This window comes from Neolamprologus multifasciatus, chromosome 15 (assembly GCF_963576455.1).
Source record: "Neolamprologus multifasciatus chromosome 15, fNeoMul1.2, whole genome shotgun sequence".
NCBI lineage: Eukaryota > Metazoa > Chordata > Actinopteri > Cichliformes > Cichlidae > Neolamprologus > Neolamprologus multifasciatus.
The window spans coordinates 29,153,402-29,168,080 of NC_140453.1; the positions used below are offsets into that span (position 1 = coordinate 29,153,402).

General features: G+C 39.7%; 1 protein-coding gene and 1 gene segment (V, D, J or C); both read right to left on the bottom strand.

The window, feature by feature from the left end:
* Positions 1–1,553: 1,553 nt before the first annotated feature.
* LOC146502363 (uncharacterized) lies at positions 1,554–4,507 on the bottom strand. Its single transcript, XM_085133121.1, has 4 exons — positions 4,202–4,507; positions 3,966–4,021; positions 3,717–3,868; positions 1,554–2,311 (listed from the first exon to the last, which is right to left on the bottom strand). The coding sequence occupies exons 1-4, from the start codon at positions 4,268–4,270 to the stop codon at positions 1,998–2,000; spliced, it is 591 nt and encodes a 196-aa protein (XP_084989247.1). The 5' UTR covers positions 4,271–4,507; the 3' UTR covers positions 1,554–1,997.
* Positions 4,508–7,039: 2,532 nt separating this feature from the next.
* Positions 7,040–14,651, bottom strand: LOC146502364 (immunoglobulin lambda variable 5-45-like). The segment is given in 3 exon segments: positions 7,040–7,562; positions 8,210–8,271; positions 13,859–14,651. Coding segments are annotated over 3 exon segments (555 nt in total).
* Between the last annotated feature and the right edge of the window lie 28 nt (positions 14,652–14,679).

A 14,679-nucleotide genomic window follows, 5' to 3' on the forward strand; every position in this document is an offset into this window, starting at 1 on the left:
GTTGCTTCTGGTCTTCTTTCCACACGTTTGCTGTCAGCCAAAGACGTTTGGAGGACAGACGGACGCAGTGTTGACGGTGTTCTGGTATTTCTTTTGGTGACAAATGAGTTCATCATACACACGTGTTGTTCGTCATACTCTTTCTAATTTTAATAAAATAGAGAATTCTAGTGTGAAAATGCTATCATGGCGTCTAAATTCAAGCATCGCTTTCAATATAATCAGACAGAAAATAGAATTCCTTGGAAAGATTTAGAATCGGCTGGAATGGGTTCAGGATATTACACAGAGTTAGTGCAACCTGATTGTAAATCAATTATGTAAAAAAATAACATATAAATATAAAACAAATATAAATGCTGTGTACTTATATGGTTTATTTTTGACTTCTGTTGCCATGATGACAGGTCTCTCTTGAAAATAAGATTTCTAATCTCAATGAGATTTTTACCTGGATAAATAAAAGACTAATAATAATTTACAAAAAAATGTAATTTGTGTTAACCCACTGAGCTTTATCTGTTGGTTAGAGAAAAATCTACATGCATTTCAATTCAGAAATGCAAACATGCATTGAGTATATCCACGTTTATACTCTGCATCAGTGAACTTTCCTGACCAGCTTCTGTTGTTCGACCTGACCAGTGTGTTTCCCAGTTAGCTCATGGGCTTCGGAGTGAAAGGTCAAAGGTTTCGTTTCGAGAGTTTCTGTTCACGTTTCTTCAGATTTATAGAAAGATAATATAAAACAATTCTTGTATTAACATTTCCAAGAATGATCAGGACAAAACGCATCAGAGAGCACGGTGACGTTTTCAACATCACAGAATCGATTGCTTTGATTTTTTGTAACAACTTTTAAATACAGACTACATGTGACGTCATCCAGTGTTAAAATGTCCAGTTTCCCATGCTCGGGGCACGCTGAGGATTTGGTAAGCAAGCAGAGGATGCAAGTGGAAGTCGTGCTCTTTCTCCTTTGAACCATGAAAACCACAGGGAGAGAGGTGGGGCACAACCTGGACAGGTCAACCAGTCACACTCACCCCCACGAGCAATTTAGAGCCAATTAACCAACCCTCACTAATTGCATGGGACCACTCAGACACGGGGGAACACGCAAACTCCACACATAAAAGTTCTGGCTAGACTGTGGAATCAGACTTGAGCCCTTCTTGCTTTGATGCAACAGTATAACCACTGTTGCATCGTGCTGCAGCTAAATAACACTAAATATGACTATGAAACATGAAATATGTGCTTCAGGTTACCGTGTGTCTTTCTGTATAAAAGCCTGGATTCATTACCGATTAACCCATCCATCCATCCAGTCACTGCCGCGCATCCTTTTCAGGCTCGCGGGGCGCTGGAGCCTATCCCTGCTGTCATAGGGCGAGAGGCGGGGTACACACTGGACAGGTCGCCAGTCTGTCGCAGGGACACAGAGACAGACAACCATTCGCACTCACATTCACAGCTATGGGCAATTTAGATTTTTCAGTGAACCTTTCCCCACAAAGTGCATGTCTTTGGACGGTGGGAGGAAGCCAGCAAGAACCCATGCAAACACGGGGAGAACATGCAAACGCCACACAGAAAGACCCGGCCTGATGGTGGAGTTGAACTCAGGCAACAGTGCTAACCAGCGTGCCACTGGGCTGCCCATTAATTAACCCATTCATTAAATTCAAACAGAAGATATCAGCCTGACCATCATGTCCAGTAAGAATACCAGTTTAAGGTTTCTTTGGATTCATTTAATTGTGATTTCCTCTGTACACCTTCATAGCAGAGAAGCTGAGAAACAGCAATTGTAACATTACAATTTTACCATCAGTTTTATTGTTTCATGAATTATTCCTCATAATTATGTTTGTTGGTTTTACTTTACATAAAAGTTCCCGTCAGAAAAATACTGAGTTTAAGTCATATGAGCTCAAATCGTGATCAAGGAGCGCCTACATGTCATTCCAGGAATTGAACCTGTGGCCAAGTCATTACTCAGCCTCTGAGCAGAGTTTCTGTCGGTACATTTTCCCTCCTTGCGTTGTTCCACACCAGTATGAAGATGTGAGTCTCCAGTCTGCCGTTGACACCTCCCTCACTGAGGTGGCGCTGTAGCCCTGCTTTGACTCCTTCCATGGCCGCTCAGGGCGTACCGATGTCAGCACCATGTCATCCAGGCCCCACAGGATGTGCTGCTGAGGAGAGGTTAGTCCAGTCAGAAGGCAGACCAGGAGGGGAGCAGATCGTGGATGCTGAGAGAGCCGGACGGACGACAACAACTGAATAGACGGCGTGTTGGAGGAACCTGGAAACAAAGAACATTGAAGATTTTTTTCCATATTTGAAACATGTTAACAGAAGAAAATGGCAGAACTGTGTTTGTATGGATGGGTTTCATATTTTAGATGAATTTCCAAACTTGCATTATTAGGAAAAATGCACTGAAACAACACAAACATCAGATCCCAGACAGGCGCCTTTGTACTGCTCACTGTGATTCCTACAGTGCCATGAAAAAGTCTCTGCCCCCTTCCTGAGTTTTAATGGGTTTTTCTTTTTTGCATTTTTGCATAGTTACATGTGTCAGACACTCAAACTTCCCTTATTAGATAAAGTAGGGGAAGTGTTAGCTACTCAACTGTCTGTGGCCCCTCAGGGATTAATGTTAAAACATATTTTAAGGTCAAAGCTGCATAAATGTTAAGATTATCCAAGTCAAACCAAAATAGTTTTAAAATGATTCTTTCCATCTATGAAGGGTGGAAAAAGCTCTCCTGGACCGGATTTCCAGGTTCATCTCAAATTTCCAATAAAAACATCAACACCTGTAAGACTTTTGGGAAAGTGTTCAGTGGACTCTCGAGACAAAGTCGAACTTTTTGGGAGGTTTGTGTTCGGTTATATCTGGGGTAAAACTACCACAGCATTTCATAAAAAGAAAATCATATGAAGAGTCAAACGTGGGGGTGATGTCTCAGGGCTGCTTTGTGATGGTCTTGGGCTTTGTTGCTGCCTCAGGACAATTTTCTCTCCTGGACATAACCGTAAGTTCTGCTCTCTACCAGAAATCCCTGAAGGAGAATCTCTGGTCATCAGTTTGTGAACTGAAGCTCACGCAGACTTGGGTTATGCAGCCGGATCCAAAGTCCAACCTCTGTGGCTCCAAAGAACCAAAATGAAGTTTTTAAGTGGCCAAAGTCTGGACGTAAATCAGACTGAGATGTTTTGAAGTGACCTTAAACAGGCTGGAAAACCTCAATTGTGGCTGAATTAAAGTAATTCTACAAGTAACAGTGAGCAAAGTCCTTCACAACACCTTGAATGATGGCACGAGCAGTTATTACGTTTAGGGGGAAATTTCTTTTCACACAGGTTTGGATAACTCTTTCCCCTTATTCAATGAAATCATCATTTAAAAACTGCATTTTATATTTGCTCTGGTTATCTTTGTCTTCTATTAAAATTAGTTTGATGATCTGAAATATTTAACAAGCCGTTCATAGCATTGTATTCTTCATTTTTCAGAGAGGCCTGGACTCAACATACAGATAATTAAACCCCTGACATACTGCTCTAAAGGGGAAAACAAAGATGATCTTTCATCTTGTTTTATGTTTCCATGTTTTTGTTTCTAAAGAGAAGCTCTCAAAATCCAAACAGAATACAAACACAGTGCTGACCGTGGTGCGGTTTGTCTAGTGGAGCTGTACCTGCTGACTTGTTTTGATGGTTGAGAAGGTCATCATCAGCATCAAAGTCAGCCACTTCTTCATCAACATGCACCACCAGCCGGGTCCCGGGGCCGAAAACCATCGAAAAAGAGAAAGACTGTCTGGTGGGAACTGAGCAAACAGCCCAGCAGCTGCAGCAGCAGCAGCAGCAAGAAGCAAACCACCATCACTCACAGTGAAACAGACGTGAGTTAAAGGAACAGTTCACTATTCTGTGCAGCATCTTACCTGATGAGGATGATGAAAGTCACTGCAGTTTCCATGACGATTCCACTAAAGATTAACTGAAGAGAGAAGAATCCTGGTAAACAAAGATTAAAGTAAAAAGCCTGCATCACTCATAATGCTGTTGAATAACACCCATGCATCTTTCAGATTAAAGTCTGGTAGAACATTTCTAAATCATATCGTTTTCCTTAAATACTGATATTAATTTCTCAGCTGCCTCGACCGTAGATATTTACCTTTGATAAGTGTGTCCCCGTGGTCCCTGCTGTCACTCTGATGCCCACAGATCTCCTGTGTCGTCTCATCTCTCATCAGTGAGATCAGGAAACTTCAGGGTCTGGAAAATAGAAACATGAGAAACTGCTGGAGCAGAACAACAACAGTCTCCAGAGGAGAGAAACTGCTCTTGGATCACAGCGACCGTTGGTTCAGTCAGTTGGTGAAGGACAGAAAAACAGGAAATTTTCACTTTTTTCTTAATTCAACTGTTGGACCCCAAATAAGATCCCAGTGAAACCGTCAGTTTGCATGTTCACAAACACTGTTTTATGATTTATTAGCTGAACATTTCCCATAATGATACACGGTAACACAACATATAATATAATATAATATAATATAATATAATATAATATAATATAATATAATATAATATAATATAATATAATATAATATAATATAATATAATATAGTTCAAGTTACATATGATCTTTGTTACATTTAAATAAAATGTAACTGACAGTTTAAGGACTGACAATAAATACCGCGCTGATTGTAACTATGGTAATTACGTTTTTGATTATAATTTTCTTGAGATGCTTGATGTTGAATGTTTATTTCCTATTTCAAGTAAAAGAGTTGATGAGTATTTTTAAAATATTTCACATAAAACAAACTAAAATTACTTTGGGGACCTTAAGGACAAAAACTTTCAGAGCAAATAAAACTAAAAGACTGCGTGTGATTAAACATTTTATTTAACATTTCACTTGATTTTTGTTTTACAGCACAAACACAAAAAGCACCAGAAGTATGACAGCTCTGCATCGAACACATTTATGATTTTATTATCATCTTGTACTGAGTGTTTAAAATGGTGTAAGATTGTCTTGAAAGAAAGTTTCATGTTAAAGCAGCTTACAGAAATATGATTTTGACGCATACTTCACTTCATGACATCTGCGCAGATGTTGTTCGTCTGCTTGCTTCAACACCTGCAGCTTCTATGACATCACAGCTATTTTTTCTTGGGTTCGAGCTTTAATATAAAAATGTGAAACGTTGAGGTTAAAGAAGAAATAAATCTCAAGTTAAGCTCGCCTACAAGCCCCCATAGAGGCAGGCTGTCCTTCATTCAAGGACAATAGAAGGGTGAAAAGTAAGTTGTAATAATGAATCTTTAAGTCATGCTTTATCGGTATTTTCAATTTTAATAATGTAAAAAAAATATATGGTTAGATATTTAATGATATGAGGTGCATCAGATTTTGACAAGCTCTAGAGCAGGGGTGTCAAACTCAAATACACAGTGGGCCAAAATTCAAAACTGGAACAAAGTCGTGGGCTAACGTTAATATTTATTGAAAAAAAATCTTCCTCCAAATTTAAGAATGAATCTCTTCTTATGGACTCAAACAAGTTTTGCTGAAAAACTGAATATGGAACAAGCAAAGCTTAATACTAAACAATATATATATTAGCTGTATAATATCAGCAGGCCAGCTCTGATAGTAATTTGAATGGCTTTGCAGGCCAAATGTAATTAGGCTGCGGGCCAAATTTGGCCCACGGGCCAGAGTTTGACACCTATGATTTAGAGGTTTCTGCTTACTGAGTTTTTTACTTTAATCAGTAATAACTCTTTTTTTAAACTATTCTTCATTAGGTCAAAAAGTGTTGTTACATGTGTTTTCCTGTGCATATTATTAATATAAAAGAGAATATAAAAAAAACTTTCAGATAACCTCGACATTCATGGTATAAATTTAGGAGAGAAGTACATGAAGGTTGTGCAGAGGCAGCGCTGAGCTGTGCAGTAAGACTGACAGAAGGCTTTGACTTTACACCGAGGCTCAACTCTGAGCTGCTTCTTGTTTGCAGTGGTGATGAACAGGTTGACAGATGAGGTCAGACAACAGTCTCTGTGAACTATAATGTTTGCAGATGAGATTGTGATCTGTTACAACAGCAAAGAGCAGGTAGAAGAAAGCCTGTAAGTAAAAGGAATGAAAAGGTATTACAGCACACATCTGTGGATGAGAAAAAGGTATAAGAGTGAAGCTGCACAGAGCACAGGTGGGGAAGGTGGATGAGTTTAAGGGTCAGCCATCCAAAGCAGCAGGCAATTCACAGGAGAGGTGAAGAGGAAGGTGCAGACAGGGCGGAGTGTGACAGAAGGACAATAGCAGGAGTGAAAGGGAACGTTCATATCACCAAATCAAAACACACACACACACACACACACACAAACAACTAGATTATGCTGAAAACACAGCAGACACCAACAAAGCCACATCACTGCTGTCAGCACGTTCACAGAACAAACACAGCCTGGCTAACTGCTGCAGCTGTGCAATGTTTCTCAGGGGAGATGGTGGCAGAGGAGTTCAGGACAGGACACAACTACAGGCACACAAGGCTGAAACGTATGTTTGGATCAACAGTTTTTATTGTGGAAGGTATCAACAGGAAGCAAGCATTCTTGCTGGGTGAACAAGTGTGTTTGCTGTATTTGGCAAAGACAGAATCAAAGAAAAGATACTGCAACGTACAAGAAAGACAATTTTATTTATGTAGTTTTAGCTTTGCTGATGCTATAATCTAGCAATAAATCTGCCAACAGAAATGGTGGGGAAAGAAAAAGTAGTGCCACAAACCAAATACATTTACAGCAACAGCTTCACTGTGAGAGCGCATGGATATTGAAAAAGCACAGCCTTTAAATCACTCTTAATTCAAACACAAGTTAATTAAAAATCTCAAAAACTTGGCCGTTGTGCGTGTAAGCTCACTGCTTTCAGTCACTGAACAAAAAAAGCACATTTATTAAACTTTAAACTGTTAAACTATTAAACTGTGAGATGGGTGCAGGTATTCTTCTATATGATGTTCAAAGATGAGGCTTAAAAATGAGGGAAACTTAAGAAGAGCAGAGAAACTGAACAAGCACCAAGTAAAGCCAACGACTAACTGTCGATCCTCACTCCTCACATTATTTCCTTCTGCGGCTCTGTAGCCTTGGTTCCTTCTTCCGGTCATCTCCGCGGCTGATTCCACAGTAATAAACCGCCGAGTCGCTCTGCTTGGAGCCTTGCACCACCAGTGAGCCATCGGCCGCTATAGAGACTTTACTGCGGGGAACACCGTTGCCGTATTTCAGTTTGAGTCTATCCATAGACCTGAAGGAGACAAGGAGCTGTGGTCCCTGTCCTGGTGCTTTCCTGTACCAGCTGAGGGTGGTGGGCGCGGTCGGGGCAGTGGTGGTGGTGAGCATGGTGAGATTGGAGGTGTCCAGCAGAGGGCACTGCAGGGTGGCATTCTCGCCAAGCCTCACCTGGATGGTGGATGATGGATCGACAGCTGCGTGGTTCTGTAAACCTACATCAACAACATTAAAGCGTTTGATATTCCTCACATACTGAAATGTTGTGTAAAGTAATATGAACATAAAAAAAGCTTGTAGTGGAAATTCAAAACCTAAAAGTGAGTGTTAAAAATAAAAAATTAAAATGTTATAACATGTCATAAAATCAGAAATGTTTGGGTCCAGATTTATTGAATAGATGTTAAAGAACAAAATAGCTTAAAAATTAAAGTATGTTAAAAATCTCAAAATATTACCATTATGATCAAAAACTTTAACTCTTTGGAAACGTATTAAAAAATGTGCCTGTTTTCTTTGCATTTAACTTTAAACAACATCAGCGTTTAGTTTGTTTGACCAAGATTTAAAAACAAAAGAAAACAGAAAAAACTTCTAAATTAATTTTTAATAAATGTTTATTCAATCAAACCTGTAAGTCTGTAAGCCAATAAACTCTAATCTCTTAATCCTGCACACAGGAAGCTTCATTTTGAACAGATTTTCACCATAAAATCCTTTTAAATTGGCCTAAAGTGGCGAACAGAGCTTCAGCCTGTCGACAGCGTCTTCGTTAAACATCCAGTTTTAAAGGCGGTGAGTCAGTGAAGTGTGAATTTGAATTCATTAATTGACGACAGAAAAGACAGAAAGTAGAACTCACCACTGAGAGCGAGCAGGATCACCCGGACCAGCAGAGACTCCATCATCAACTGACTGAGGAAGCTGTGCTGCTGGTAATGAAACCAGCAGAGTGTTTCAAAACAAGACTAACGGATAACAACACATGGCTCAGTATGTGAATGCTGGATGTTTTTCCCTCATGTGAGACCTTTAGTTCTCATGTATGTAAATGTGGTAACACTTCATTCACATGTTAGCTACATTTAAAAAAAATGCTGAAAATTTCAAGATATTTCAAAGAAAGTTTTGTACTAATCAGAAGAGACATACTTTTAACATTTAACATAGTTCGGTCCATATATATTTGGACACTGACACAAGTTTGGTTTGTTACCTGTCGACTGAAACATTCCAACTATAGTTGTATAATGGACATGGACGTAATTTGTAGACTCTCAGCTTTCGTTTGGGGCTATCCACATTTCAATTCGATGCTTTGTTATGTCATTATCAATTAAGCAGATAAAAGGCTTGAAAGAGTTGATTTGAGGTGTTGTGTTTGCATTTGGAAGATTGAACAGATAACAGTCAAAGGAGCTCTCCATACAGGTGAAACAAGCCAATCTTAAGCTGCAAAAACAGAAAAAAGCCCATCCGAGGTATTGCTACAATATTAAAGGTGATAAAAACACTAAGCTTTGGTTCATCCTGCAAAAGAAAGAAAGCACTGTCCATGTCCATGGACGTCAGCAGTGGTGGATGATCACAGAATTATTTCCATGGTGAAGAGAAACCCCATCACAACAGCCAACAGTCTTCAGGCGTATTGATAATCAAGTCTACCATAAAGAAAAGACCACACGAAAGTAAACACAGAGGGTTCACTGCAAGATGCAAGCTAGTCATCAGCCTCAAGAAGAGAAAAGCTCGATTTCACTTTGCTAAAAACATCTAAACAAGTCCATAAGTTCCACACTTTATACTGTCATCGCCAGCAAAAGGTTTTCAACCAAGTATTAAAAATGAACATTTTATTTTCAGTTATTTGATTTGTCCAATCACTCTTGAGCCCCTGAAATTAAACGACTGTGTTTAAATAAATGCTTCAGTTTATCATATTTTTTATGCAATCTTTTTGTTCAACCCCCTGAATTAAAGCCAAACGTCTGCACTTTGACTGCATCTGAGTTGTTTCATTTAAAATTCTCCAAAAGTTGATTCTGTTCATCAGGACGTTTTCAGTGGGAGAAACGTTTCGTCATCATCCAGGTGATTTCTTCAGTCTCAGCTGACTGCAGGTCAGATGTAAACAGGACATTTGCATAATGACTGAAACCAGCCCACTGAAGGAACAATGGGCTGGGAGGTCAGTTCATGATCATAATTATGCAAATTCTCATGACCATTGATCAACAACCACTGATCAATGGTCATGAATGTTTCTCCCACTGAAAACGTTACGTCCAGATGAACAGAATCAACTTTTGGAGATTCACGTACCTGGATGATTGAGCGTGCTTCATTTAACATTCTTTGTGGTAATGTGGTGGTAACCAAAACTAGAAAAAGTCTCTGTCTAAATATGTATGGACCTAACTGTACATGTGCTGGTAATAAAGCAAATAAATAAAATTTTCCCCCAATGTTTTATTTAATAAGAAGCTAGATAATTGTGCTTGTTAGTAAAATGCTCTCTGGTGCAAGATTAGGGTCTTCGAACGTTTCACCTTGATTATCTATCCCCCAGTAAAACCTTTGTACTGTGATATAACACAGAGAAATATTTCAAACAGCTTTAAACACTTTGTGAGCCCTTCTGCTTTTGTCCGTGTTATTCTGTTTAAGCTGCCCGAGTCTCATGAATATTTCAACTGTCTTTACAACAATAGGAAAATGTGTCAAACTTAAATAAACAGAATGCAATGACCTGGAAATCTCAGAAACCAATATTTTATTTAGAATAAAAAACAGAAAGTATGAAATGCTTAAACTAAGAAAATGTACTATTGTAATTTGAATTGATGGCAGCAATACATATAAAATATGTATCTCCAAACTGAGGAGACCAGCTGCTGGACTTCTGGGACAGAAATGTTCTCCTATTCTTGCTTGATAAAGGATTCGAGCTGCTCGACAGGTCTGGGTCTTCTTTGTTGTCTTTTTCATTTCATGATGTTCCAGATGTTTTCAGATGTTTCCAGATGTTTTCAGGTCTGCAGGCGGGCCAGTTCAGCTCCTGGTGTATCTACAAAGCCTCACTGTTATACTGCAGGTGTAGTGTTCAGTTTTGCATTACCTTACTGAAATATTTAATGGCCTCTCTGAAAAAGTCAAGACGACAGCATGTATTGCTCTGCACACCCTTCAGCACTGATCATGCTTATCCAGACGTGCAAGCTGCCAGTTCCATATGCACTAATGCAGCCTACAAAGATACGGGCTGTGGACTGAGTGCTGAGAACAAGCCGTATGGTCTCTTTCTCTGAGCTTTACCTCGATGGATGCAGCATGCATGTTTTACAAACAGAATTACAAATCTCGATTCTTCTGACCATAGAACAGGTTTCTACTTCCCCACATTTTAAACGAGCTTTCGCCCCGAGAGGAAGGCAGCATTTCTGGATCATGGTAACAAATAGCTTCTTCTTTCCATGATAGAACTTTAACCTGCATTTATCGATGGCATGGTGAACTGTGTGCACAAACAGTGAAGTGTTCTGGAGCCCATTCAGTCATCATGCCTGTTTTTATTGCAGTGCCAGCTGAAGGCCCAGAGATCAGGCGCAACCAATACTGAACGAAAACACAGATCACTGTTGATGGTCACACGTTTTTTAAATGCAATTTTAATAGAATTTTGTTAAATGATCACACTGTATAAAATAATACCATGTGTTGTCTGTGTTTCAGTGGGAGTTTGAAGGTGTAGAGTATGTGATCTTCCAGCAGGTGGTGCTGTAACATCATCACTGCTTCGGAATCAGTCTGAGGTATGAAATCATGAGATGATGAAGCCTCAAAGGGCACACAGGGACTGGAGAGATGAATCACAAGCCAAAAACAACCTGTTTTAAATCTGAGAGCTTGTGCAAGAGGCTGCACAAATCAGTCGACTTTCTCTCCTCTGATACAAAGCGACAGTATTTCACTCGCTGTCTGACAGGCTGGATTCTTGTGCGTTCTCTTAAACTGAACCACATTATCTCATTAGTGATGTCTTAGTGTCAGCAGTAACACAACGCTGAACAAAACAATTAGAAACAGAAATGAAAACGTTGGTTGTATTTAGACAATCAGCTGCAGAGCACAGCACTGCTTTTATTGGTAAGCTGCAATATGAAGCCACTAACACACAGCCAGCAGGAAGTGTGACGACATGACACTGTTTTAGTTTACCTGAGTCACACACACATTCACACACACATTCAGCCAAGCACACGCTCACACTCCTGGTGGACTGGGGGCATTTCAGGGTTCAGCAACATTCAAGGTTGCTTTGGCAGACAGGGCGAGCTCGGGATTGATGAGTAGATCAGCTGCTCTTCCTCCTGAGCCTCTGTTTGCTAACATCAGCACCTTTGTTCCTGGTTTGAATTAGCTCACTTTGCTGAGACTGCTTTTGCACTAAACTTTAAACGTGTTCATTTGTGCTGTAAAGTTTTGCATTTTAAAATCAGAGTCAGCGGAGATGGATTCACTTTTGACACCAACACCAAGCGGCCATCAGAGCGACTGTGGATGTGTGGCGCTGATGGGCTCGTCTCAGGAAAACAACCTGAACCTTATTAGAAACTACAAGTTAAAATGCATTTAGATTTCAAAGAAGGTTTTAAAGAAGTTTAAAATTGTAGGTTTGAGTTGATGCAACCTTGTCTCTGACCGCCACGTTTCATTGGTTAATACTGCTGCACCATCAATAACAAATACAAGACACTTGATTCATAAGACAAAACTCACATTTCGATTATCCCAGAGTGACGGAGTACAACACTGTGTATCCTCTCATTATATGGAACTAGAGGGTTCATTTAATTTTAAAAATACAATCATGGACATATTATTTCCGGTCTTGGCTTAGTATTGCCATGCTGTGTGAGCGTGCGGTTAACCCCTGACCACATCTGAATGCACGGCACTTCCTCTGTTTGGACAGTAGAAAGGAGGGTCAGAGGTCAGCTGGCTGTCTGCCTTCAAGCCAAAAACATCAGATCTGAGAGCAGAGGAGTGTTTTCTTTCTCTGTTCTCATGTTTTCTCTGCATTACTGGGTCTTTACCTAACAACACGAAGCCCCTCGAGGAGACCGATGTTGTGATTGGTCCTATATAAATAAAAAGAATTGAATCTTTATATGGTGGCAAGAAAGTGATGCTGATTAAACATTTCCTGTTGAAGGTTTGAAGAATTCAGATAGTTTTGTGTTGCCATTTGTGTTTGCAGGTGGTTCATATTTTAAGGTATGCACATCATTTGGCTAAAGTGATAGCTACTCTGTTTCTTAGTTTAAACGGTGATTTTGAAAACCTGCATTCAGGATGGCAAAATGAGAAAAACATGGTAATTTTAATGATTTATTGCTTTAATCAAGAAAAAGAATCAGTTTCAGCTTCTGCAAAGTGAAAGGTTGGTGCTCTCAACTGTTCTGCATCCTTGTATGTTTAATATTTTACTAAATGAACTAAACCTGTGAATGTAAATATCTTTTTCATGGCACTAACATATAATTAACTAGTGTAACTGAATTGTAGCTATCAAAGCATGCAGAGGTCCACAGCACTGATAAACTTGACTTCCTTTGAGTCTCGATTTCTAAAAAAAGTTAAAACTGGACTGTAGCTCTGATGTGACTAAATGAGTCGCAGCTCTCATTTGAAAACTAATTCTAATGGGACAGTCGATTGGTGTAAATTGTAGAGAAACATGTTTTATATTTTTCATGTGAGGGACCAAGCAGCCAAAGCAAAGAGGACACAGGCAAAAAATATCTTCAAAAAGGGTTTTCTTTATTTTAACCCTCAAAAAGTCCAAAATTAACAAAATTCAAAAACATACTTAGCAGGTCCATAAAAGAGGTCAACTAAATATAACTCTACAAAAAGTAATTTCCAGAAACTTAAACAAAACAAAGTGAGACACAACTTAACTCACAAACTGACCGAATTACAAAGACACATGAGGGTCGCTTTTATAATGATTTGGCCATTTGAACACAATAGGGGGGGAAACAAAAAACACACTAATATTAACTAAGCACAGAATAACCCAACTAAACCTAAAACACCCTGCTCCTGGTGAGCCCAGGGTTGGTCCTGCTGAGCAGGCACTTTGCTCCCAGAGTCCTCAGCCACGCCCCAAACCAGGTAACTCAAAGAAAGAGAAACATAATTAATAAAACAAAACATTTGAGAAAAACCACACAATGTCACTATGTGCGCGCCTCATAATACCACTGTTAGGTTTAACCAAATGATTAATGAAGAAAACTGCAAAGCAAACTAATGAAGTAAAAATGGACTCATTTACCCCTGTGTGGCTGATGCATCACATTTCAGTCGGTTTTCTCTTTTTAACTGAAGGATACACAAACACCTGCAGAATAATAACAATGGGATTATTTTTTCAGTATGAAAATGTGCACGCTAAACTAAAGCATCCTGTATAATGAATATAATTAAATTCTAGGATTGAAACAAACCAAACCTGGTTGGAAATGAGCTGAAATCGTACAGCAACCTATTTCGTGCACAGACGTGGCTCCTCATAGATGCACTATGGCAGCTGTGCTGATGAACAGGCATATTTATCACTGACAATGATGGCAGAAAGCCACTGTTTCCTGCTCACTGTTTTTCTCTGCTATTTATGGACTTGGCCCAGGACACCTTCACGTCTGTTTATCTGTCAGAGCAGTTAGCAAACACAGAACTAAAGGCAGAGGTCAGTGCATTATTGTTTGGACAGTTAGATTTGAAAACAGAAGCATTTTTCTTTAAGCTGTAATGCATTTTGATTCTAACATCTCTTTAAAGCTCTCCCATCAGCAACAATAGTTTGGTGTTTTCCAGCTGTGAGCAGCTGGTCCATTTACCAGAAGTCAGTGTTGTTTGGTCTTGAGGCTCTTTGCTTTCAGTAAGTCTCCCTGTTTCATCTATTCTGCAGACGCTGCCCGTAAACCTGCTGAGAAGTATTATCCACTGGCTTCTTTCTGAAAACAGCTTGCATGTGTTTGGCTCCATCCCTGAAAACTCCTGACGGGGTGGGGTAGGTGGGTGTTGTTTAAGGAGTGGCTAACCCTAGGTGATTCAGGGACATGGAGCCACAGCTGGGCCAGGGTCCCTTAAAGCTCCTGGTAGGAGTTACAGATGTTTAAAAAGATGTTTGGCTAAACCACAGACTGTTGCCCCTGAGCCAATCACAGCGAAGGTAGACATGGTGGGCATTGGGGGCTGTGGTCTTGTGAATCAGAGGGTGGGGCTTGTGGGATCTATGTGCCAGCAGCTGGCATGAAAACA